The sequence below is a fragment of the Chenopodium quinoa genome, unplaced genomic scaffold (assembly GCF_001683475.1).
Source record: "Chenopodium quinoa cultivar QQ74 unplaced genomic scaffold, ASM168347v1, whole genome shotgun sequence".
Taxonomy (NCBI): domain Eukaryota; kingdom Viridiplantae; phylum Streptophyta; class Magnoliopsida; order Caryophyllales; family Amaranthaceae; genus Chenopodium; species Chenopodium quinoa.
Window position 1 is genome coordinate 2,953,355 of NW_018743199.1, and position 26,793 is coordinate 2,980,147.

Here is a 26,793-nt window from a genome sequence, read left to right on the forward strand (position 1 = left end):
TGTTTTTTTTAACATATAACTGGATAAAGCAATGATCAAAATCATGTCTTGACATACATGTTTAGTCAAATTATAACACTTTAAAAACACATAGAGGGAGTGCACTTTTTGTTGGTCATGAATACTGAATACCGTATATTCTTATGGAAATTTTTTTAACGTGATTTACTCAAAACACCCTTTTTTCTTTATACAGAAATTTTAAACATCTAAACATCTTACTACTCTATTAAAGAATATGGAGTATACTTTTAATTAAAGACTTTCAAAGGAAAAAGCATAAATATGTTGTTCAAGCTACTTTAGATTTATTACATACTTCCTCCGTTCTTTTTTACTTGACCCTCTTTGACTTTTACACTATTCACCACCTCTCATTTGACCGTCTTTTGTGAATGATATGTAAGGAAAAATATATTCATATGATATCTTTTTTAATTCATCTCAATAAATACTATCATAATATACAACTTTTATAATTTTTATTTATGAAGAATTAAAGTTATCGATCGCTTAAGTTTTACATTGACAAGTGTGATTAAAGAAACAGGTCAAGTAAAAAAGAATAGAGGAAGTATTTAATATGTTACATACCACCTCCACAATTGAAACTTTCACAATCATGCTTATTAAATGACCTAAAACTTCCACACCATACCCAAATAAATCAAAAAAATAATAATATAATAAATAAAATTAAAAACCTCAAAGCATATAATAATGGTAAATTCCAATAATAAATTGCATAAAAATCAAAGGGATACCCTAAGCTTTGTATAAACCAAAATCACAAATGGCAAAATCCACTAAGCTACACAACAAAAATATAGGGGTAAAACCGTAAACTTACATATATATCGTGTCAGTTCATCCCGTACATTTCCTGATACAGTGTACTACTATTCCTTTTTCGCGCTTCATAAACCCCAACACTGTTACACATTTACACCACCACCTTTTCCACTTCTCTTACGCATACTTCATCTTTCTCTCTCCTCTTTCCAGAATTCCGGCACTACTACTCCGTTTAACGCCGCCGTATTTCGTCTCTTGCTTTTCAAGTTTGTGGAACGTCGTGAATTTGCTTTTGATCGTCGTGAATTTGAGGTTTAATTTCCATTATTGGCAAAATTTTGATCTTATTTTTTGGTTATTTTTGGAAATATTCTCATTTTTGTTAATCTGCTGTAATTGTTTATGTAATGCTGTTTTGTGTGAGTTTTTTCATTGTTTGTTTGCATTTTTGTGGAATTGTTTTGTTTTTGCTTGTTTATTATTATTCAGCGTTTGGAAATGTTGGTGTTATTGTTAAAAAAACTTTGGTTTTTTTGCTTGGTTTTGATTTTGTTTTCTATGTTATTTTTGACGATGAATTTGTGCAAATAATGTGAATTTAGTGTATTTTTTTCATTGGATGTGCTGAGGGATATATGTTGTGGTTTTTGAAAATCTATTAGGTTCATGTTGTTAATTTTGATGAATTTACTTATTGGATAGGTGTTTAAATTGTCGTCGTCGCCTTTGACGAGTTAAATTGAAGATTTAACTACACAATCACTATAATTTTGAGCTTAAATTATGGATTTAGCTTTGCGTTGATGTTGAATGGATGGTGGTTTATTAGAGTAGTGGCTATTTGTAAAGTTTTAGCTTGAGAATTGTAATTTTGAACCTGATATTGAAGTAGCTCAACCTTATGGTCTTTGTCTTGATACTACCCCGCCTGTCTAGAAGTAATAGTCACATATGCTATTATGGGATGTCCGAAAGAAATGTATGGTTTTTTTGTGAAACTGTGATGGACGATGGACTGTCCAAAAGCCCCATTGAAATTGTGTGATGGAGACTAAAGAGTGTAAGATAGACGAAGTATATTTTACTTTAGGTTCTTTTAGTAGAATCATGTATTCATGTTCTTAATTATTTTGGCGCGAATGTGCAATTATTAATGTGTACTATATAGGACGGAGAGAGTATTATGCTGCATGTAATGATTTTTTTTGGGTATGAAATTTTTGCTGAGCGATTTCTGTTATTGGGTTGATTATGAGAAAGATGGTGTCACGTTGTTGATTATACAGCATTGTTTAGAAAACTGCATATGTAAACACAGTATGCATTATGCTAGGGTGATTAACTGATTGTTAGCTCATATCTTCACTCCAATATTTGAATTTGGTTACAAAATGATTAATTGACCTTTTGTCAAAGATTAGCTCAACTGCTCAAGTATAATGTGAACTGACCCTGCCAGTTTTGTCTAGTGGTATTTGCAGTCAACAACAAAGTCTGTGAGATGTGTTTAGGCCTTTAGGGTGTAGTAATCTTAAGGTTTAATGCAGATATTCAGGTCCAGCCATCTGAAACCTCTGGGTGTTTAGTAAAAGTTGGTGATGGTGGTTTTACGTTGCTTACAGATTTACAGGGCTACATCATGTCGATTTTCTCATTGATAGTTTGAACCCAGCACATTATAGTTTATTACTCAGTATTTGTGTTTAATCATATCACTTATGATTTGAATGGTGGAGTAGTGGACGGTGTATATCTTACCAGCTCCCTGGAGAAATTTGGATAATAACTTGTTAAAACATAATGTCGGTTTTTAGTAACAGTAGAATTATGTTACGGCCTTACTGGATGCCTGAAAAAGGAAGTGTATTCAATTATGATTTGTGCGTAGGAATTATAATCTTGGAATAAATATATTGCTTTCTCTTATTACTATTACCGAGCTTCTTTTTTTCTTAATTATTTGTTTTGTTATGTTTTAATTGTGTAAGCATGTATTGGAGTTGGCTTTAACTTCTTAAGCGAAAATGCATTAACTTTGGTTGATAGGATGGGTGCTGGTAGGAAGACAGAGTCTGTACCGTTGCAGAGTAAGCCACCTCCGCAACATACGATTAATCAAAATCCCTGGTCGGCTCGTAGATTGCCAAAGAAAGACCTCGTCGCGGTTATCTTTGGTTGCAAACATGCCACTTTCAATGAATGTGTTATCAAACAATTATTTGGTTAGTTAGCTACCTGTTGCTCAAAATTGATATATTTTTTTTCATAATTTGCACTTTGCTATAAGTATTCACAATCTGGCTTTTTGATCAAACAATTTGCTGCATTCTTGAACAGGCTTACCCTCTGCACATATTCAGTATGTGCAACATGTTACTCCAGGCATGCCTCTATTCCTATTCAACTACAGTGACAGAAAACTTCATGGGATATTTGAGGCAATATCTCCCGGTCAATTGAACATTAATCCATATGCATGGACCTTAAATGGCGAAGATGAGACCCCATTTCCTGCACAGGTACTTTTGTCATGATATAAATTTAATTCTTTACTGTAGGTAAAGCTATCCAGGCAAATCTAGCAACTCAAAAGTTGACATAAATTTGTTTGTGCTTGTTATAAGGTTCGTGTGAAGGTTCGTATACCATGCCGACCTCTTACTGAAGAGCAGTACAAGCCTATTCTTGCTAATAATTACAGCAACTATGAGCCCAACCATTTTTGGTTTGAGTTGGACAAAGTCCAAACCAATAAGTTAATCTCTTTGTTCTCAGCTTCTCCAGTTAGCAAAAGTGTTGCAGTCCCCCGCACTACAGCTAAGTGGGGTACTCTGTTTAAACAAGCAATTTCTCCAATGGTTCACCAAGAAGCTGACAACTTGGGAAACGGTAAAGATAAACAAAGAAAGGAAGCTGCAGCTGATCAAGATGTAGCGATGAGGCAGGGAAATATTAATACTTCCTCTGAAGGGAAATCATGGAGCTCTTTGTTTAAACCTCAGTCTGATTCTACTTCTAAAAAGGAAGAAGAAGACTCCAACAGTGAAGGATTTTCGAATATGTCAGAAGATGAAGCTTCTCCTGCTATGACTGAATCCGTTTGCATAGATGAAGCCCCTCCTGTTATGTCTGGAGCCATTTGTGTGGATGAAGCTCCTCCTGTTATGTCTGAAGCCATTTGTGTGGATGAAGCTCCTCTTATGACAGGAGTGCCTCAATTTGATGAAGCTCCTAATGTGTCAGAAGTGACCTATGTGAATGAAACATCTATTCTGTCAGAAGTGAATTATTTTATTGAAGAAATCAGTTCAGAGATGAACACAGATTATCATACTGGTGTTAATAAGGTACCGTACTTGTCACTTTATGCTTTTATTGGTCAAAGCAATTTTTGTTGATCACCATACTTGTGTGAAAGTAAGGCTTAGCCCCAATACAAATCATGTTAGCCGACCCCAAATCATTTTGGGACTAAGGCTTTGTTGTTGTAGTAATTTATATATTATATATTATATTTTGATTATATATATTATATTTTGATTATGTATATTATATTTGTTGTTTAAACTTCAGTTTCTTCTCATTTCTCTCCATCTTTGTGTGTTGTTGATCCTTAGAGTATCTATTTTGTGTAGTTGATCCAAGCAATTGCGGAGATGAAAGCATTTCAGTTGGATCAAACGCGGAGAATCCAGAGCTTGGAGCAAGATTTGGTAGGGATTTTCCAATATAATTGTGTTGCTTTTCTTTTTTAATTTACACATTATTATTGTTATATCTTGGCTAAGTGGTTGACTATCAAAAACCACAAAAGTGGTCGTGAATTCAAATACATATCCCAAAACAGGAATAACGACTACGATACAAAATGAACTGCAATCTCTAAAATCAAGCTCTATCTGCAAAACTTTATAATAATTTTGCATGCTGTTATTTTAGAGAAATGTCCTCCAGATTGTTTGGCCACTGTTTTTTACGACTTATTTCCCCTCTCCCCTCCTTTCCAGCTGCGGTTATTTGATGGACATTAGCTTCTGATCCGTTGATGTGCAAGAACTAACGGATTTTTTTGAATGTGACTATATTGACATGCAGATAGAAACCAAAAAAAAGGTTTACGAGTTGGAAAATTTTCGGGGATTGGGGATGTCTCTGTCCTCTCATTCATGTGGACATGTTGAGGATCTCCAGTTCCAGAGAACTTCTCAAGATTCCTGTCAATCCATACTTTTAGCAGGTGGATTTAGTGGCTCCTCCTGGCTTCGGGACTTGGATTTGTACCTGCCCTCTGAAGATGTGATGCAATCTCTTGAACCAATGAATACTATCCGTCCATATGCTTCTGTGGTGAAACATGAGAATGCATTATACATTTTAGGAGGTGGATATGGTACATCCTGGTATGACACAGGTACTAATCATTTATATATGACTCATTCCATCTTTTTCTCCTATCTTTTAATGCTAATATTAGAATATATCATCATTAATTTTGATTCTTCTTTCATGGTTAAAGTTGAATCTTATAACCTTGAAAAGGATCAGTGGATGAGCTGCCCTTCGTTGAACAAGAAGAAAGGGAGTTTGGCAGGAGTTTCTTTCTTTGAGAAAATTTACGCTATAGGAGGTGGGAATGCTAGTGACTGCTTCTCGGAGGTTGAATTACTTGATTTGAATGTTGGAAAGTGGATCACTACCAGGTCAATGGCGCAAGAGGTAATGTACATAATTCATCCTGCTACTATCAAGTTTTTGCTTTACCTCTGATTATATGCTTTCACGTAAGCAATCCTTTCTTGTTCAATTACATGCAAAAAGCTAAAAACCGCATATGAATATCCATTCTTGCATTTTGATTGTGTAGCTGAATATCTTGTTCGTCTAGAAAATTAACTGTAACTTATTTTTAGTCTTGCTGAATTGTCCCAAAGTTTTTACTTGCTAGCTGATCAGCATCTACATTTGCTAAAGTATACATTTTTGCCTTTTTTCTTTATATTATGGCTTGGTTCTTTCTCAATATTTTGAAATTTTATAAGCATTGTTCTGATCTAGAAGCATAAGAGAGGTTTCCCAAACCTTTAGTACCAGTAGGCACTTTGAACTATTCAAGTGTTTGCTATCCAAAGTGTGTTATTGTAGGAACAGGAGGCCTATCTCAGTAAATATTTTGTCTGTTAATTTCTGTCATAGCCCAATCAAGGTGATTTTCTTCTTGTGAACTTTCAGAGGTTTGGCCCAGCTGCAGCACAGTTAAATGGCGTGCTTTATGTTGTTGGTGGATATGATGGTCGTGAATACTTAAGGTAAGTTACAGTACCTTTACATTCCTTGTTTTCCATTGTTGGTTGTGTGTTGATGTATAGTGTCTTGTCCCTTCACAATGACCTTTTTTTGTTTTCCTTTTTGCTGAAATCTGTTGTGATATTTAGGAGTCTCATGGAGGTTTCTGTGCTAGTGTTTCAAAATGGTAAATATGTCACGTTTTATGAAAAAAAGCAAGGCATTTTATGGCTATTTATCTAGAAGATATTGGATTTCTTATGTCAAATCATTTACCAAGCCACCAATTGTATGTTGCAAGTGCAAGATAATTATGAGTTGTGACAAGATCATTAGTATATTATTGGAGACACTACAATTATTACTTAAGGTATTAGATCATTTTTACAATTTTTTTTTTTTTTTTTTTTTTTTTTTTTTTTTTTTGAAATCAAGATCATTTATACAATACTCTAAAAAGTAAGATTATGATCAAAAGTTGCATGGTCTCCCCATAACATGAATCTAATCTCAAAGTCATTTACTAATGAAGGTAGGGGATAGCGGTATATTTCTTCGAGCCTTTTTTTTTTTTTGGTAATATATCTTCGAGAATTATCTGAAGTAATTTATTTTTGTGGCTCCTCATCACTGGTTTTTTTCATGATCCTGTATTTCCTGTTTGCAGTTCCTTGTCAGATGTAATTTCTGTAATATATTTGTTACAAAAATCTGTCTACTGCTTCCTGCTGAAATGGCTAGTTCTTAAATTATTTTGTCATGGTTGAAAATTCATTTAGCACTCACCTTGCAGGTCCATGGAAAGATTTGATCCTCGTGCACAATCATGGACTAAATTAAAGAGTATGAACACAAGAAGAGGATGCCACTCTCTGACTGTTCTGAATGAAAAGTTGTAAGTAGTCTTTCTCATATTTAGAATTTGTGGTTGATCAAGGTTTGCTTCTTTTTTTTTTCCCCTTCCTATCTTTGAGACTTTGATGACTTTGGTAATCTAAAAAATGGTCACTACTCTCACTAGTAAGAGGGGAAGGAGACTAGTGAAACAGCAGTGGCTACATAGTGTAGTTTTAGGATTCTGGCAAACTCTGAATTACCTATTACAAGTACAATATACTTGCACACGTTGCAATTTATATAAATTGGATTCAAGGACGATCACTTAGATACCTCTCTCGTGTAGCCTAGTATTAGCAGTTGCAAAGAGACTATTTACAGCAGACTTGTTTTAAGAAGTAAAAATACAAGAGACAAGAAATGTAGAGTTTGTCATTCTTTCAATATTTTAAGCAGTTATCACAATCCCTTAATGTACTTTTCTAAATTCCCATTTGTTAATGTGAGATAGTGTTTCAGTCAATATCTAAATTGTATTCTCTCTCTGATATTATGTGAAATTTTAGATGGAAATTCAATTTAGATGGTTTTGCCATGTCCATGAACAGAATGTGCTGTTAAATGATCTCTTATTTCCCATGACCATTCTACTAAGAATTAAAGAACTGTGGTGTAGACGTGTAGTCTTTGCTCTAGTGGTTACCACTAAAAAATCAGTTTTATCAAGTGAATTTCACATGCACCAAAAGCATAGGCAAACTCATTAGTATACTTCATGTGTAGGTATGCCATTGGTGGGTATGATGGAGCTCAAATGGTGCCCACTGTTGAAGTTTTCGAGCCTCGCGTTGGTTCATGGACAATGTTGGAACCGATGAAATATGCCAGAGGATACATGGGTTGTGTGACTCTTGGAAACACTATCTATGCAATAGGTGGGATGGAGGAGAACGAGGAAATCCTGGACACGGTAAGTAATTAAGCGTGCTTTTCTTAAGTAAACTTTGCTGATTACAATAATTTGTAATATTGATAACAAATTCCTCTCTTGCCTTTATTTTTGGTGGTAGGCGGAGTGTTATTCTGAAGGTAAAGGATGGCAACTAACTGACCTGAAGGCCGTTGGGAAAAGATGTTTTTTCTCAGCTGTTGCGGTGTGATGTATTGACGTGATGACATCGAGAATCTTTGTGAATGAAAAGTTTGTATATTTCTAAATTAGCCATCTAACTAAAAACTTCTTAACCCATATTATAATGAGAAGTTAAAGTTGTAATTATGTACTCTACAGTACATGTAAGAGTTGTAAGAGCACTCCCGGCAGTGAGGAAAAAAGCCCTCACGAGTAAAAATAAAGGTGTAAAAAAAATACCCGAGCATTACGTTAGTGAGGGAAAAAACCCTCACCGTTGAGAGCTATGGAAAACGCACAAGAGTTGAGGGGAAATACTCGTGAACAGTAACCGGTGGGCCCCACATGTACACGCAGCTTTCCCTTTTTTTTTCCTTTCTGGCTTGCAAAACGACGTCGTTTTGCCTTAAAGAAGGGCGAAACGACGCCGTTTTGAGGGGCAAAAAGGGAAAAAAAATAAGGGGGCAGCTGGCCTGACGCGCGTCAGACCCAGCCAATGGGGATGCGACACGCGTCAGGCTTTGTCCTTCCAACCAATCAGATTTTTTTGCTTTTATTACAACGGTTATATTTTTGTAAGGTAAATATAACCGTTGTAATTATAAAAAAAAAAAAAAAAAAAAAACAAAATTCACCAACGGATAGATTTTTTTTTTCTCTATAAATAGACATGCATTTTGATATATTTTGATATACTTTCAAAAAACCCATAAATACTACAAATTTCCTTCTTTTCCCAATTTCTTTGAGTTATTTTCATCATTTTTATTATTATTATTATTCGTAAAAAAAAAACCCTCAGTTATTATTATTATTATTATTATTATTATTATTATTATTATTATTATTATTATTATTATTATAATTATTATTATTATTACTAGTAGTAGTAGTAGTAGTGTTAATTTAAAAAAAGTAGTAGTTTTATTGGTATTCTTATAATTATTATTATTATTATTATTATTATTATTATTATTAATTTCTTTATTATTATTTCTGTTAAATTTATTAATCCTTGAAAAAAATCGTATTATTATATTGTCAAAAAAAAGTAGTAGTATTATTATTATTGTTGTTGTTGTTATTATTATTATTATTATTATTATTATTATTATTTTTATTATTATTATTATTATTATCATTATTATTATTATTAATTATAATTAAAACGTAATTGACAAATAAATAACAATCTTATTAAGTTATAATTGAAACGTAATTGAAAAATAAATATAAAAATTATAAATTTTTATTATATTATTTTTAAACGTAATTGAAAAGTAAATATAAAACTTATAAATTGTTATTAAATTATACATTTTTATTAAATTATTTTTAAACGTAATTAAAAAATAAATTATTTTCACATATTTTAATTGTATTGGAAAATTAAATATGTAGTATAAACATTATTTCAAAATAAAGATAAAATAAAAAGATGATGTGTATTATGGTGGGGTATAGTAAATAGTGGAGGAAAAAGTGATAAGAGGTTTTTTTTTCTCCTCATTGATGTAGTGAAAAAAACATTTGATGAGAGAAATTGTATGGGAGGAGTGAGAAAGTGGGTAGAGAGAGATTGAGAGGTTTTTTTTTTTTTCCTCACTGTTGATAGTGGTCTTAACTGAGAGTTTTTTGCGCGTTGGCCATTGTTGATTCCAATAGCGTTCTAACCTCCACACGATACAATATTACAATGTAGGATGGGTTCATATTTAAGGCTATAATCTCAATGGTTACAACCTCCTACTGTTTTCATCTCTCTTTTTATTTTTTGCTTGCTTTTGGGTCCGAATGAACAATACAATTGGGAAAAGGGGGATCTAAATGAGGCAAGACCTCATTGTTTGTTACTGCTTGTGAATTGTGTTAGTCCAAAATTTATACTACGTATTTTCCTTTTGCTTTCTTGGATTGAACTGGTGCCTAGTTCATAGCTACATAGTTATTGTATTGATTCGCATACTATGCCTAGTAGAGTAGTAGACTAGTAGATGCTGACTATGCTGTTATCTCATTGCCACTAATTTAGAGCGTGTACAACAGTGAGTCAGTACCCTCCTCATAACCATCTCTCACTTTTTTTGAGTTAGCTTACCATTGAAATATCTGACTCATTACTTACTCACAGTATGAGGTAGCAACGTCTAAAGCGGCACTGAGTATGAGCGTGAGTTGCTGACTTTCTAAACCAAAGAATCTGATTTATTTTTTTTAGGTCCAATTATCACATGACACTTGTCATGAATATTGCAAGTTGTGTTTGATGTTTGTTGTAGAATGCAACGGCTATATTAATTTTTAACAGTTAGTATTGCTATAATGCTCCAACGGTAGTTTCTCACTTCATTTAAACATATTTCCAAAAAATAATTTCACCAACGGTATAATTATAATTTAATCTATAAATAGAGCCTAATATTGATATAGTTTCTCACCCTTAAAATTTCACTCTTCTTTTTTTCATTATAAAAATAATTTGTGATTATGGATCTTAATAATCCTAATTACGGAAGTGGTTCCTCTCAAAATAATCCAAATAACCAATCTTCCAATTCTCCAAATTTTCAAAGTAATTTTCATTTTGATCCAAATAACCCTTATAATCCAAACGCTCAAAGGATGTTATTTTATAACATTCCTAACCAACCAACGCATCCAAACCAACAATTTGTACAACAATTCCCAAATCAATTTCCAAACCAAAATTACACCCAACAATTCTTAAACCAATTTTTAAACCAAAATTTGCAACAAATTCCCCAAAATTATCCTTCTGGTTTTATGTTCCCAATGTCGCAACATTATGGTGTGAACCAAATAATTCAAAACAGTCCAGCAACTCCCGAGGGAGAAAGAAGCAGTAACTTAACCCCACCCGATGATCCTAGGGTTCAACAACAAGCCAATGATGATGTTGATGGTGTTGGTGATGATGATGTTGTTCAAGGTCCCCACGGGAGCAACACTAATGTAAGGGCAGAAAAATGGGGTGCAAAAGAAGATGATGCCCTCGTTTCGGCTTGGGTAGAGTGTGCAGTTGAAGATCCAGAGACGGCAACTAATCAAAGTTTGGCGGTAATGTGGAGGAACATAAAATCCCTTTATGATCAAGCTAGAGAAGAAAATCCATCCACCATGCGCCCTAGAACTTTAAGATCTATTAAAAGTCGGTGGGCAAGAATAAATAAAGATGTGAGTATATGGGTTGGTTGCTATAGTGAAGCAAAAAAAAGATATATGAGTGGTACCAACACTCATGATGAAATGACCGAAGCTCATGAAATATATAGAGGAACATGTAATGGTTCACGCTTTGGTTTAATTGGTTGTTGGGAGATGTTGAGAGAGTTAGACAAATGGAAGCCAATAGACCTAGATTTACCTTCTAGTGATGGTGGCAATTCGAAAAGATCAGAGCCAGATACTCCAACTGATGAAGGTCCAAAAACTCATACTCGTCGCCGTCGTCCTGACGGGGTGAAAGCATCTAAAAGAAAAGGTAAATCTGTTTTCAATTCTGGAATTCAATTGGGGGTAGTTCTGAAATTAAAAATTTAGAGTCGTTTACTCAAGCCCTATCAGAGATGAATGTAATGAAAGGTCAACACAAAGATGTTGATGAAAGGCGAATTGATGTAGCAGAACGTATGCTAGAGTATCAGAAGGAGCGAGATGCCATCAAAGCTCGGAAGAAACAAGAAGAAAAAAGGTTCAAGCTATTTAGTGTCTTTCTTGCAAAACCAATTCTATCTGAAGGAGAAAAAGAAATATATCTAAAATTAAAGCAAGAATTTGCACATCTTCTAGGCTAGTTTAAATATCAATTATGGTAGTCAAACTACATGTGTATTATTCTAGTTTTAATTGATGTAATGTATGTTACTTATGTTGCTTTAACAATTTCCTTTGTAATATTTTGTTGTTTTTTCTTAATGCATTGAAGTAAATGTTTTAATAAATATAATTGCTCTTTGTTTATTACCCAATAAATTATATCTTGTAAATAATAATAATATAAAACTAGCTCAATAATGAGAAATGTTGTAAAATATGACCGACATGCAATGCTACATTGAAATGTCACATGTTGACAAGAAATCTGTAAGCAATAATATCAGAGAATCTCATCTTTTACTGTTTTGTGTACCCATACATTGAATTGTCATACAAAAGAAATCTACAAACCTTATCAGAAATGTAATCTTTTTGAGTTGTTTATCCATTCAACGAATTACCAATGTAGAAAATATGTAAACCTTATCGAAAATCATATCTCATATATCTACAAACCTTATCTGTAAACGTGCCTTTGGAGTGTTATAAGCTCGATTTGCAATAATACGTCAACCAAGTCTAGCATGGTCGACCGAAATTTTATGGAAAATTGTAATGGCTTGTATTATCATGCACAATATGATTGTTGAAGATGAGCGAGATGGATATTTGCATTATGATGCAACTGAATTTATCAATGACCAACCCCAAAATGTAGCTGAATCATCAACTAGTAACAACAACCAACCATTTACTGTGAGAAGTGGACGATTGGATAGGCTCAATCTAAATGGTTATATGGAAAATAGAAATAATGTTCGTGATAGGGAGACCCATATTGCACTAAAGAATGACTTGGTTGAACATATATGGGGACGTTTCGACAACGAATGAAGAGATGACAAAAGTCGCTGTTAATGAATATTGTATTTTAAATTTTAATGGATGTCTTTGCTAAATAAACTATGTTATTTATATATTGTATTATTTTTGTACTTTTTATTTCAAAAATTAGAAAAAAAAATTGTTTCAATTTACATACATAAGTGATACTATTTATAATGACTATTAATATTGCACTAAAGAATGTCTAACTTTTTTTAATTAATTATGTAAGTTCAAAAATTACAAATAAATAATAGAGATTAATACATGTTTTAAAAAATATAAAATAAAACAAGAGTGAGAAAGAGAAAATGATGGGGTAGTTAGGAGAGAGAATGGTGAGTAACCTCACCATTGTAGATAAATAAATAAGGTGACTCACACTAGTAGTTTATGATAGTGGAAGGTGAGGTGGAAGATGATTTGGAAAAAAAATAAATAAAAAAGATAATTGAAAGTGAGGTGGATAATGGTGAGTAACCTCACCAATGCTCATGCTCTTAGGCATTTATAATGTCCTTTTTTCTTCATAGGTAAGCCACATTTATATACCATGTTATTTCGTACCATTATTTTTTTTAAACAAAAAACCAAAACTTATATTACATTATGGGAAGAAAACCCAAAGAACTTAAAATTATATTACATTATGATAGACTTTTTGGCCTAATTCTCATGCCATACCATTAAACTCAACCCAAAGGATTTTAAATCCCGAAACCAATCTTGATCGCTAACTTGAGGTTTTAAAAGATAATATTCAAGATAATAGAACAAAATTACATGTTTAATCAAAATTGGATGATTAAGTATACATTTTCTCCATCACTTGATTATTCTATAAAATTTTCTACTAGTAGAAAAAAGACGGACCATTAAAAATATACAGATTGGGATGAGTCGATGTCGGTCGATGGTTTGAAAACACTTCCTGGATGTCGAATTCAAAAACCAGCGAGAGGTTCCCACGATAATTAACAAAATGAATTCGGACATTCAACTAGTACAGATCAGCAAACCAATTCGCCGCAAAATCCACGTCAGAAAACCCAAAAAACCCAACCTTTTTATTCGTCCCACAATTTCCTTTTTATTTTCCTTTTATTTTTGAGGCAGAAAATTATCCATGTCTCCATTTATTCTCCTTCCATTTCTTCACCAAGCTCTTTGAGTTGCCCTGTGAATGTATCACTTTCTCTCTCCTCGCCATCAATGAAGCTTCAAGCTCACCCAGGCGCTGATTACATTCCACGGCTTCTCCAACACTCCGCCGCCAAATTCTCGCCGGAAAATCCTCAAATTCCGGCGAACATCCGTGTTTCCCGGCGTGTTCTAACCTCAAGATGTCGTTTTACTGTCAGAAATTCCGGCGAAAATCACGAGAATTCCGACGAAGTTAGCCGCGGAAGAAGAGGTATTATTTTCACACCACTGCTTGCTGTTGGCGCTGGTTTCCTCCGGTCAGCGGTTGTTAAGGCAGACGAGAAGCTTCCAGAAGTAGCGGTTACTCCGCCTTCGCCGGCACCTCCGGCGGAGAATAAGGTGGAGGAGATTTCTTCGAGGATATACGATGCGACGGCGATTGGAGAGCCGTTAGCGGTGGGGAAAGATAAGAGTAAGGTGTGGGAGAAGGTGATGAATGCGAGAATTGTCTATTTAGGTGAAGCGGAACAAGTTCCGATTGGCGGCGATAAAGAATTAGAGGTTGAAATTGTGAAGAATTTGAGGAAGAGATGTGTTGAGAGTAATCGCACTCTTTCTTTGGCTCTTGAAGCTTTTCCTTGTAATTTGCAGGAGCAGCTCAATCAATTTATGGATGGAAGGTTGAATTCTCTATTTTTCTACTCTTAATTTTTCATAATTTATGTTAATAATTACTCGTAGTAGTGTTATCTTGATTTAATTTGTTAGTTTGTTGATTTGTGAATGTTTTAGCTTTGATTGAATTTATGTGAATGGAATTTATCTTATAAGGAGTAGACTTATTACGATTTCGAACTGGAGCTATATGTCTCTAATATTTGAATTTCAAAATGGTTGAACTTCTATGAACATAGTTTGTTAGGGAATGAAACTGATTTGAACTTACTGCTATTATATACTTCATGTAAATAACATCTCATTTAATTCTATTTGTTTTCAATTTATGTGATTAGATATTTTGGAAATGAATTCAAATTCCTGTTAATATGATATGGATTATAAGAGAACATACATTGTTTTGCTGACAAGGTTTTCCTAGTAGTTAAGATTTTGCTTGTTGGTACCTTAGGTCTCGGATAAAGTTCTTCCTTTTATGTTGTGTTTGTTTTACTGACTTTTTAGCTTCAAATGAATTAATAATTGTCTTTCTGGAAAAATTACTTACATAATCCTTGAAATCCAACTTAGGGACTTGCTACTGTAGTACTGTTTCTTGGTGAGTGTTTGAAATTTTGGTGATATGGCTTTGTTATGGCATATGGCTTTTAGCCTGTTTTTGAAATGTTTAATTATTTTGTCAAATAGTAAAAAAAAATGTTTCATAAATGACTTTTGAACTAGCTTGTAAAGTAACAGACGATTTTCCCCTACTAATAACTAAATAAAACAATACTAACAGCTGGTGAAATAAGCAAATTGCATAAGCCAATGTGTGTAACTCTGAACCTGAGACACCGTAGAAGGCCATATTTGGTGGTGGTGGTCAATACTTTAGAGGGTGACCAAGCACAATTTGTGCTTGTTTACGAGTTAAAGAACTTAGTAAGCAGTCTTAAAAGTTTATTATAACACTCATCAGTTTCAGGCTGTAGGGTGTCACTGTCAACTATTTGCAACCCTATTGTGCTCTATATGATCTGCAAAATTATGCATGAAATTGGTTTTCCAGTTACATCTTAGCAAGAACTCCTATTTCTAAAAAGTTTGTGAAACATTTGACAGGATAGATGGGGATACCTTGAGGTCTTTTACAGCACACTGGCCACCTGAGCGATGGCAGGAATATGAACCTCTCTTAGGTTACTGCCGTGATAATAAAGTTCGCCTGGTTGCTTGTGGTGCTCCACTTGAGGTGCTTTCTTTTATACCTGTGTGTTTGTAATAACTACATCATCCAAGAGCGATTTTTTATTTAATGCTAATATAAACTTTTTAAAGACACCATGTAGAACTGCAAATGTTTGATGCCTTATTGTAGAATGGGCCATTGAGCCTTAGGATATTATGAAGCCATTTGCCTATGTGACATAGATATTGTTTTTCCTGAAACATTCTTCCCCTACATCTTTTGTCATCCAGGAAATTTGGTTATGTATTGTGTTTCCTATCTCATGGTTTCTCTTGCTCTGTGAATGTGCTGAGCATTGAAGTATGTGGTCAGTGAGTTTTTGCTCCTATCATCTCACCCCCACTTCTAAAACCAAATGACCGATTGAAATTACAGTTATTACCAGATAATGCTTTCTTTTGGATGTATGTGCTAGAAGTGTTAGTGTGTTACCAAATCCTTTCTCCTTTTAAATATATTTTTCCCAATTTTAATGGTATTAAGTTTAAATTTGATACAACTAGGTGATGAGGACTGTCCAAGCTGAAGGCATTCGTGGACTGTCAAATGCTGATCGTAAAAAATACACTCCTCCAGCTGGTTCAGGATTTACAGCAGGCTTTAATGCTTTTTCCCGTAAATCATATAAGGAGCCGACTTCTTTGAACGAGGCATTAACTTTTGGTCCAAACTCATATCTCTCAGTACAAGCTAGGGCTGTAGAGGATTATACTATTGCTCAGGTCATTCTGCAAGCAGTGACAGATGAAGGAGCTTCTGGGTTGCTTGTTGTTATCACTGGTGCAAGTCATGTCATTTATGGACCTCGAGGCACAGGAATTCCAGCAAGAATTTCAAAGAAAATGCAAAAGAAGAACCAAGTTGTTATGCTACTCAACCCAGAAAGGCAATCTATGAGAAGAGAAGGAGAAGTTCCTGTGGCTGATTTCTTATGGTACTCTGCAGCTAGACCTTGCAGTAGGAATTGTTTTGATCGTGCTGAAATTGCACGTGTTATGAATGCTGCTGGCAGGAGAAGAGATGCACTTCCTAAGGTAACTAGTTCTTATTGTTATTACTTAAGATGGATCATCTGCTTGACTACTTGACTGCTATTTAATACATTTAAACTCGCTACATTTAAACTCAGACTGAGTAATTTGGCCTGATACTTTGGTTAAGCTACTTTCGACCCTTCGTTGCATGCTCCCTGATTTTCCTCACTGAATTTAAGACTTCATACCTCTTCCCAAGAAAAACATCCACCAGAAACTTGTATGGCTAACCTTTTTTCAACCTCAAAGATAAACAGGTCAATCTGCAATTGTCAATTGTCATTATATGTTCTTTACTCATGGTATCCGTAAAGATGAACTTTTCTTCTTTAATTACTGGGATGCCTGCAACCCTAAAATATTTCTAGATTTCCATAATTGTAACTATGTAACAGGATAGTTGTGTCTTGATGGGTACATTCCCATGAGAAATGCAAATTGGTTCCATGCTTTGCAGCCATAATAACATATCAGCAACCTTGCTTTGTGTAGTGTAAGTATTATAACAGTCCTTAAAGTACCTACATCTGAATTTTTCTATCTACGGATCATCACTTGCTAGAATGAATGTCATCAAATTAAAGCATCAACATGTTACATGATGGCAGTCAGCTTACAAATGTGAAACATTAGCTTCCTTCTTGCAAAATCAACATTGAGATATTCATATATTGAGTAACTCAAGGCTTTAGTTGACATCCAGGAAATGTACAATAGCTTTTATTGGCTATTTGTGATATCTTAATCAAACATGTTTCACAACTTCTCAATTGAAAACATGTTTTGCGATATCTTGATTAACATGTTTCTTTTTTTCTTATTATCCTTTATAAATAGAGGATGCATAACATATGTGATTATGAGATCTGATAATTTTTTCTATCTTGCATTCTTCTTGACATAAAATACAACAGTATTTTAACAATCTTACAAACATGAAATAAAGACTTCTTATATAATTTAATTCTCTTTTTTGTATCTCAGAAGTGGTATCATTTCATCCTCTTGTATGACTTGAATCTTTATAGAAAACCATTTTTAAATTAAACTATAAGGAAAGTGATATTATAAACTGCATAGAACAGTTATCCAGTCCTCTAGTTAGAGTCCAAATTTGTAATTATGTTTTCTCTCATCTAGTAATCAAGAAAGTTTTTAGCAATAAGCATCAAGTGTTTGTTTCACTAGCATCATTCTTTGACCTGATCAATGTTCTTAAAACACCTCTCAGGACCTTCAGGAAGGACTTGATCTTGGTCTTGTGTCTCCGGAGGTGCTACAAAACTTCTTTGATTTGGAGCAGTATCCCATTATATCAGAACTTACTCATCGGTTTCAGGTAAGCTAGTTGTCAGATTGAATGCTTTGTTGCTTATCCTAATTTCAAAATGCATAGAGCTCTTTTCTTCATACTTTACAAGATTGTTTAATTTCAAAGGCTATAGATGACTATATTTTGTTTGGGGAGGGAGATTTTTTTTTTTAAAGAGGTGACCATATCATAAATGTATATACCTTCTGTGCAGGGTTTCAGAGAAAGATTATTAGCAGATCCAAAATTTTTAAACAAATTAGCTATTGAAGAAGCTATATCACTGACAACAACTCTGATTGCACAGTATGAGAAACGGAAAGAAAATTTTTTCCTGGAAATTGACTATGTCATTACTGACTCAGTCAGGGGAGCTGTAGTTGATTTCTTTACTGTTTGGCTTCCAGCCCCAACCCTTTCCTTCTTATCTTTTGATGAGATGGGTACATCTGACAGTATGGATTCTCTAAAGGGTTTGTTGGGATCCATCCCAGACAATGCTTTTCAAAAAAGTCCTGTTGGGAAAAACTGGAATCTGAATCACCGGCTTGCATCAGTGGTTTTTGGTGGACTGAAACTTGCTGGAGTTGGATTTGTATCAAGCATTGCTGCCGTTGCTTCTTCAAATATCCTATATGCATTACGTAATTACCTCAATCCATCTCTGGTCACAAACCAGAAGATAAAAAGATCACCAATCCTAAAAACAGCTGTTGTCTATAGTAGCTTTCTTGGAACATCAGCAAATCTCCGATACCAGGTAATTTGATCTTTGGTAATTTAATTGTAGTCATAACAACTTTGATTGGTATTATGCAAATATTGTTTGTTGTTACCTTATACTTCCAATTGCATGCAAGGTGCAATCTGTGTACCATCTCTTGGTAGCATCCTTGGTGCAGCAAAGGTTTGATATTAATAAAAACAGTTATTTTACTGCATGTCTGCATGCAAAATTCATACCAATTATACCATTTATATAAATTTACTTAGGGCTTCCTCATATGCCAATGGAGGATTTATTTCTTTCATCGATTTGTTAAAGCTCATTGTGTGAGCGCTATGTAATTAGAAAGAATTCAATCAATCAGTCAATAAATCAAAGCCTCAATCCCATGAGTAGTGTAGGCTACATAAACCAAAAGTGATTATTCCGTATAGTCATCCAAAAAAAAATCTTCCTCTATCCCCTACGATCAAAAACCTCATCATCATGCAAATCCATTTACTTTGGAAAATTATATCATCAAATGCTGGCAATTAAACATGCTGGTCCGTACAAATTACTAGATATCCCATCTGCCCGTACAAATTATCTAAGGTCTGTGCAAGGAAATAAAGATGTATTCTTGTAAAGTAACTTTAGTTTGAATATGTTTTTGTTATTAATTCGAGTACTTTTTATAAATTACTATGTCTGATGCAATGAAACAATGGCCATAGAAGTCTTTGACTGTTGATATTAAGCAGGAAACAGGCTCTACTAGTCCATGATAGGGAAGGAGAAGAGTCGTGATTTGTGATTCCCTTTACTTTAGCATTTTGCAGTTGTGATCTGTTACTAATTCAGAATTTTTGCTGCAGATTATTGCTGGTGTAGTTGAGCATCGTATATCTGAGCTCCTACCTTCTCAAACGCTGCTTGTAAATATGCTATCCTTTTGTGCAAGGGTAATAAATTCCTATTGGGGAACCCAGGTTAGCTTTCCATTTCATTATCACTGCTGAACAGTATTCCCATTCATACTTTTTAGCTCACTCTTGTCTGATAATGAATAACTGGGAATTCGTACACCTTTCTTTTGAGCTAGTTTAATCTGCTCAATAATACTTCATGAACTTACTTTATATTTGAGGCCTTGACACTGTTAAATAGTGGTGATTTGTCAAGCTCAATCATATTTCTGCACAAAATTAGAAGCACACACAATGAGTGTGTGATATATACACACTACAACTTTGTATATTATATCCATTTAGATATTATGTCGAATACTCTTTTTAAGTATAGTGTTGCTACATAAGAAATCCATTTGTTCAATTTGAGGTTTTGGCAAGAAGCAATTAGCTTTTGTGGGAAAGATCAATTTGGCTAGTGAGATTTGGATGCTAAAAGACTGTTCATGGCTCTAAAGTTTAACATGGATACTTTTTTATAGTGTCTTGCTTAATAAGTCTATTGTTATTATCACTGCATATTGCTTTGCTGTCAGTGCAGAATTCTGCCAACTCTTTGATACTTTATCCATCTCATCAGTGGGTTATTTTGAAATTACAAAAGAATAGAGGAATATTCATTAATTCCATAGTCATATACCACATATACAAAAAATACAATACCTAGCATGTTTCTAATGTAATTTCCGACTATATTTGGGATCTCAAACAATACCATATTCTTTTTTTTAACTAAATATATGAATTGAAAGGAGTATCAAATAGTTCCACTGTTAATGACGTTTATTTTTTAAACTCTGCAGCAATGGATTGATTTGGCACGTTATACTGGGCTGCAGACTCGCAGTGTTGAATCATCTCCTGATGTTTCCGATCCTGTTGAAGCTTCTTCCGTCAAATGCAGTAGCTCAGATGAAACCAATGTCAATGACATTAAAAATCAGTGAGCTTAAATTTGATTGCATTATTCTTTATACTTGTATGTAATACATGTGCTGATACCTAGGTATATAGGTAAGAGACAAAGCAGCTTTTATCAAAAAAGCAATTGTTTTCCTTAGTTTAGGACTTTTTTGTATGACATCACACTAGGAGAGTTACATGTATTACTGGATAAATATGAATATAGTTCGCTGCCTGTTATATATTAAAGCAGCAATTTTATGCAAAGCCAATAACTTTTCCTGCTTCGGTCCTCCCCTCTCTTTTCATATTCTCTATAGGAATCCCAGCTTTGCACTAGGTACCCTATGTGATTTTCAAGTGTTCTATTATGCTTATGAAGTTTAAATTGTACAGTTAGCTATTCCAATATTTATGATCATTTGTGTGATGTCTATGTCGTTCTGTTGGTTGTAGTTTCTGTAAAAGGCATGGCACTATTTTCGATCATACTCATACTGATGGGTGATAGGCATATGGACTGAAAGGTCATTGAATTTCTCAGTCTTATGAGAGCGATTGCGATTATCAGGAGAAATCGAGGTCACAATGACTGTGTTATGATCAAGGCAGATTTTTTTATCCCTTTAACAATTAGAAATATGTAGTGTTCTGCAGTTTTTAGTGAAGCTGAATTGACTTGATCAGTTGACCCTGTCCCTCTCTACTTAGGTGCCAATGTGCCATGCGGTCTTCTATTTCATTGATATATTTGCAACTTTGAGGAACTATAAACTTGGAAATTTTTTGAGACAGGTATATATACAGATTTTAGATACAACCTAGACATCTACAAGACAATATCCTATGCTACTTCAATCCAAAATTGGGATTAACCTAGGACCTATTTTTCCTAATAGGATTTGTGAATCTATCTATAGTAACTGTCCTTCATCGGGCTATTTTCACTGTCTATTGAAATTTCCACTGATGGGTTATGAAGGTCACTTATTCTTTCAGTAAATGGCTCATCATGTACATACATATCCCTATTTTGTGGCACTTGACCAGTGGATGTGTTGATTTTTTCGGTCATCTTTTGTTGATGTACAACCAACACAGATGCTGTGGTTTTAGCATCAGGAGAGGCAAGTAAGTCACCGATTACACCAAGCTCAGGACATTCACTCCATTCATGGAGTCCAAATAGAAGCGGGGAGTGCTGATGGCTTCTTCCCACTAGTATTAGATCATAGTTATTATCCATAGTTCTAATAGATTCAGCCAACCCAACGCCATCTTTTACCAATTTTTCCTGGTACATGAACCGCTCATTTCCAGAGTTAGCCTTCTTATAGAACTCAATGGTTTCACTTTCGTTCTCTCTCTCTCTTGAAGTATCCCGACCTAAGAGTAGAAAACGGATGACTGTTACTGCAACTTGCTCATGCTTGACCATCCTGGCTCCATAGGCTAGTGATTCTATGTCATCTACCCCTCCAATGAAGAGCACAGCAACACGATAGATTGACTTGTTATTGAGAATTGATGAGGAACCATTTATTGGACCTCGGTCAATGAGAATCCCGAGTGAGCATGGAACACATTCAAGGAGCTTAAGGTTCATCTCCTTAATGGGCCGGTTCACTGCCTCTACTGTGCCATCTATAGCCCATTGTTTGTGAAATGGCAAGATTACAAAATTGGCTCTCTTGTCAGATGCCACCCTGCATACATCATCATGCATGGCATCAAAGTGAGACATGTTTGTGTAGACCTGCACTGAGGCTTTGCCTTCATTTTGTTGTTCATATTGCTGGAAAGCATTGGAGATATGGTTGTTACATGAGCTGGTTGGCTCAAGGGTTCGCTGGGGCCTGTAGGCTAAGAGCATGGGCGCTGACTTGCCTACGACTTCTACTAGGATGACAACTATGACTGAAATAGGGCTTTCTTCGGAAGCACCTGAGGCTTCTAGAACGTCTACTAGGGTAGGGACATTGTTGTGTTGGTGAACACACACCACCATTTTCATCTCCCTGTCTTTCTTGTGATGTTGAATGGTCATCCTCGTCACTGGAACATATCTTCTTGAAGGACCATAAAAAATTTTGACAAGAGGAGATATGATTGCAGTCACTAATGCTGCAGAGAGTACCAGCAAAGTGAAGTCCTGGCCTGATATTTTCTGTAGTTAGCAAAGAATTGTGTTACGCATGGAAACAAAATTAACCCTAGATTGAGATTACATACTTTTGGAAGGTCTTCATTTTGAGAATATGATTGGATTCATACCTTATCCTCTAAGACCAAGTTGTAAATGATTAGCTCATTGATGCCTCTGGTATTCATCACGAGGCCAAGCACGAAAGCCTCTTTAAAAGGTATATTGCCATGCATTGCTGGTATCATCACTGCTGCAAACTTAGCAGCTACTCCAGCAAAGACAATTATTCCTGTCTGCCATGATTTCCTGAAACCAACACTGAATATATCTGTCTTCAACCCGCCAATGGCGAGAAATGTAGGATAGAGCAACCCGGAAACAAAGGTATCCAACTTTGAGACAACTGCAGCTCCAAGAGGTGATGAATTGGGTATAGCCAATCCCAAAACTACAGGTCCAAGGAAATAATGCTGCCCAACAATCTCACTTAGCAGGGTAGATATAAACAGCATTACAAATATAATACTTAGTTGCAACTCATTCACTCCTACTGACGAGGTTGAGGGTGCACTTTGGGTTTCTTTATATGGTACCAAGAACCGCAACAGGAGATACCGAACCACGAAAACAATACTCACGATGAAACCTAAGATGGACATGATTGCTGCCATCGACCTTAGGAAGCCCTCTTCCTGAGTCTCAAAGTATGCAAACACGAAGGCACAGGTGCTCAAAACTAGAAGGTCATAGAACATAGAGGTGGCCACGGCTAAGCGGCCCACCTCTGTGTTGAAGATCTTGAGCTCAGCCAAAAGGCAAGCAATTGCTGGGAAAGCTACTAAGGATTGGGATCCCACTAGTAGAGGTAAGGATCTCCGGAGTTCGGATTCGATGTTAACTGTATTCATGATAGCAATGGTAACAGACAGGGGAATGATTAGGGTAAAGATGAAGAGGGACATGCTTATTGAGATGGCGATTTTTTCGGGCTTAAACATTAAGCTAGCATCCATCTTTACCCCAATTGAGAACAGGAAAAGAACAAGGCCAAAAGTTGATAGTGTTTCTATAATTACATTTCCTCTTTGAGGAAATAAAATTGCTGCTACATTTGACGCTTTTCCAAGAACTGATGGCCCTAGAATCACACCACCCTGCATTTCAAATCAGATGAAATTTTAATTTGGAGTACTCCATTACAAGGTACAAAAGCATCATTATTTCGTTATGTAGTCTACTATGCGCTAAAGGCTAGTTCAGCACACCGTGGCACAATGCACGGATTTCGAGTTTGTGCACAAGGTGTTATGGTCATTACACACCGAGGTAAAACTATTTGCATCTTAAGAATTTGATTCAGTTTTGCAAAAATGACCCCCTCCTCTCAAATGAGACCACTAAAACATTAAACAACATACTAGTAGAATAGAAACATTGTCACATTCTTTTTTTGAACATTCATCAAATACGACGGAACTTAATCAATAATCCGTTCTTAACCATAGAGCGTCAAAGGTATCATATGGTGCATACTAAAGTCACACGTACGAAAAAACAAACACATTGATGCATCAGTCGTGGAATCGAAAAGACTTACAAGAATTTGACATACAATGGTGGATTGTCCAAGAGGCCTAAGGCAAATCTCGGCAGCTTTAGAAGTGAGAGATATCAAGATGAGTTGAGCTAAGAGAAGTGGAACGCTTGACCGCAAAGGATTCTTACCATCCCACAAACCATGAGAATTCACCATTGTAGGGTTATGCCTATGGCAATACATTGATCTGTTTGCAAACGTTTCCATCTCAATCTATCGCAATCAACAATCATAACACAAATTAATGATTTTATTGTTGCCTTTTCTTTTTGTTGGTTTTTTTCTTTTTTCCTTGAATGTATGATTATGTTGTGTAAAAATTAGAGAGAAAAAGAAAAGAAAAGTGATAGTTTGTCTTTGTTTTTTATTGAATGTTCAACTTTTTTGGGGAAATGAGGTGCATGAGAGATTGAGAGTAAAGGGAGGGTGAAAGAACGGACATTCTGTTGAATCAAAAGAGTATGATTTATCATTAAAGTGGTGATCTATTTGGTAAAATAATAAATAAAAAAAAAAAAATCAGAACATGGTAATTCGTATTTTTTATATAGTTTTTTTTTTTAATTCCTAGGAGATGTAAATATTGTTCAACGGGATCAAGAAAAGTTTTATTTACAGGGTCTTAATATGTCAAAGATTCAAATAAAAAAAATACGTCAAGATTCAAATATGTAACCCGGTAAAATTACAGTTATTAATTTTCATTGGAAAATTGATACTTGTGGCTAGAGTTGTCAATTCGGGTAAACGGGTCGGTTTTGAGTCGAGTAAGAGTGGGTCGGGTCAACTCGGGTCGGGTCAATTCGAATTAATTTTATAAGCTATGCGGGTCGGGTTTGGGTTGGGTCGTGCTTGAGTCGGGTCACGTCGGGTCATACTTCTTATCGGGTATGGGTCAGGTTTAGGTCGGGTTAATAACAGGTCGGGTTACATTCGGGTCGGGTGAACAATAGGTCGGGTTTAATTCGAGTTTTCACAGATTAAAACGGGTTAGGGTAATTCTCGGGTTCGAGTCGAGTTCGGTTCAAGTCAATAATTTGCAGGTTAGAATCAGGTCGGGTCATTCTCGGATTTGAGTCGGGTTCGGTTCAATTCAATAATTTGCGGATTATAATTAGGTCGGGTCATTTTCAAGTAGGGTCATTCTCGGGTTCAAGTCGGTTTCGATTCAAGTCAATAATTTGCGGATTATAATCAGGTTGGGTCATTTCCAAGTCGGGTCATTTTCCGATTCAAGTCGGGTTATGTTCAAGTCAATAATTTGCAGGTTACAATAAGGTCGGGTCATTTCCAAGTGAGGTCATATTCGGGTCCAACTAACTATAAATAGATAATTATCATTTTTATCAAGCTAATTATTTCCTTTGACTATAATATACTTCGTATATGACAATATACTAGGGAATTGTAGTCTATAATTTAGGAAGATAATTATCTCCTTTGACCATAAAACAAATATATACTATATTTAACTCTTAAATTTGAGGATGATGCTTCTGTCGTTTGCTGGCCTGGACCGACTTGGTCTCTCTAGACAAAATGATCAACAATAATAAGGTGGTCTAAATTGCATTTAAGGTGATTTGAAATCGGGTCAGAAACAATTTGTGTTGAATTTTGACCGGGTAAATAACAAGTCGTGTTAATTTCGAGTCGGGATAGTAAGAAATCGGGTTGAATTTTTAGGTCGGGTAAGTAATAGGTCTGGTAAAATTCGGGTCGAGTCAATAACAAGTCGGGTTGAATTTGGGTCAGGTCAATAACAAGTGGGGTTGATTTCGGATCGAGTTTGTAACAGGTTGGGTTAAATTCGAATCTGGTTAGGAACGGATTGGGCTGAATTCAGGTAAGGTTAGTAACAAATCGGGTTAAATTCAGGTTTTGACGGGTTAAAACGGGTTAGGGTCAATTTCGGTTCAAGTCGGATTCGGTGAAAGTTAATTAAATTGGTCGTTGTAAACCGGTAAATCGGTGCAAGTTGTAAACCAGTAAATTGGCCGTTTAACAGCAAATTGGATGGTTCCACACACCCAATTGGAATCTCGGAATGCATTAGGGACCATGGTAAACATTTCGGCAATTTTTATTTCTAGGCGAAAAAAAGTCAAAAAATTCCAAAATTGAAGGCTGATATTTACATTTTTTGAAAAATTTTGGAGGATTCGGGGCCCAGTGTAAAAAAAGTCTTGATATTTTAGGGGATACATCTTGGGGTCATATAATGCCGTTTGGAACCATATATGATCATTAATTATATGTTGTCATAAATGTTCGTAGTATGCTTAGTTAATGAAATCCGTGCAAGTTGTAAACCGGTAAATTGGTCGTTTAAAGACAAACTGGATGGTTCCACCAACCCAATT

The 26,793-nt window shown here is 35.1% G+C and overlaps 4 protein-coding genes across 4 annotated transcripts; 3 read left to right on the forward strand and 1 right to left on the reverse strand.

Annotated features, from left to right (window-relative positions):
• The first annotated feature begins 355 nt into the window (after positions 1-355).
• LOC110733514 lies at positions 356-8,284 on the forward strand. The gene is made up of 11 exons (XM_021913574.1): positions 356-1,107; positions 2,842-3,017; positions 3,133-3,314; positions 3,420-4,142; positions 4,431-4,508; positions 4,891-5,206; positions 5,312-5,511; positions 6,025-6,101; positions 6,872-6,973; positions 7,699-7,885; positions 7,986-8,284. Exons 2-11 carry the CDS (start codon positions 2,843-2,845, stop codon positions 8,073-8,075), a joined length of 2,130 nt encoding a protein of 709 aa, XP_021769266.1. The 5' UTR covers positions 356-1,107; position 2,842; the 3' UTR covers positions 8,076-8,284.
• A 2,556-nt stretch (positions 8,285-10,840) lies between these two features.
• LOC110733707 (glutathione S-transferase T3-like) lies at positions 10,841-11,862 on the forward strand. The gene is made up of 2 exons (XM_021913793.1): positions 10,841-11,549; positions 11,609-11,862. The coding sequence occupies exons 1-2, from the start codon at positions 10,841-10,843 to the stop codon at positions 11,860-11,862; spliced, it is 963 nt and encodes a 320-aa protein (XP_021769485.1).
• A 1,872-nt stretch (positions 11,863-13,734) lies between these two features.
• Positions 13,735-20,975, forward strand: LOC110733515 (protein RETICULATA-RELATED 6, chloroplastic-like). Its single transcript, XM_021913575.1, has 7 exons — positions 13,735-14,532; positions 15,635-15,764; positions 16,265-16,795; positions 18,027-18,134; positions 18,322-18,867; positions 19,692-19,805; positions 20,588-20,975. Exons 1-7 carry the CDS (start codon positions 13,922-13,924, stop codon positions 20,729-20,731), a joined length of 2,184 nt encoding a protein of 727 aa, XP_021769267.1. The 5' UTR covers positions 13,735-13,921; the 3' UTR covers positions 20,732-20,975.
• A 622-nt stretch (positions 20,976-21,597) lies between these two features.
• Positions 21,598-26,493, reverse strand: LOC110733708 (cation/H(+) antiporter 15-like). Its single transcript, XM_021913794.1, has 4 exons — positions 26,461-26,493; positions 24,431-24,643; positions 22,962-23,987; positions 21,598-22,854 (listed from the first exon to the last, which is right to left on the reverse strand). Exons 1-4 carry the CDS (start codon positions 26,491-26,493, stop codon positions 21,598-21,600), a joined length of 2,529 nt encoding a protein of 842 aa, XP_021769486.1.
• Between the last annotated feature and the right edge of the window lie 300 nt (positions 26,494-26,793).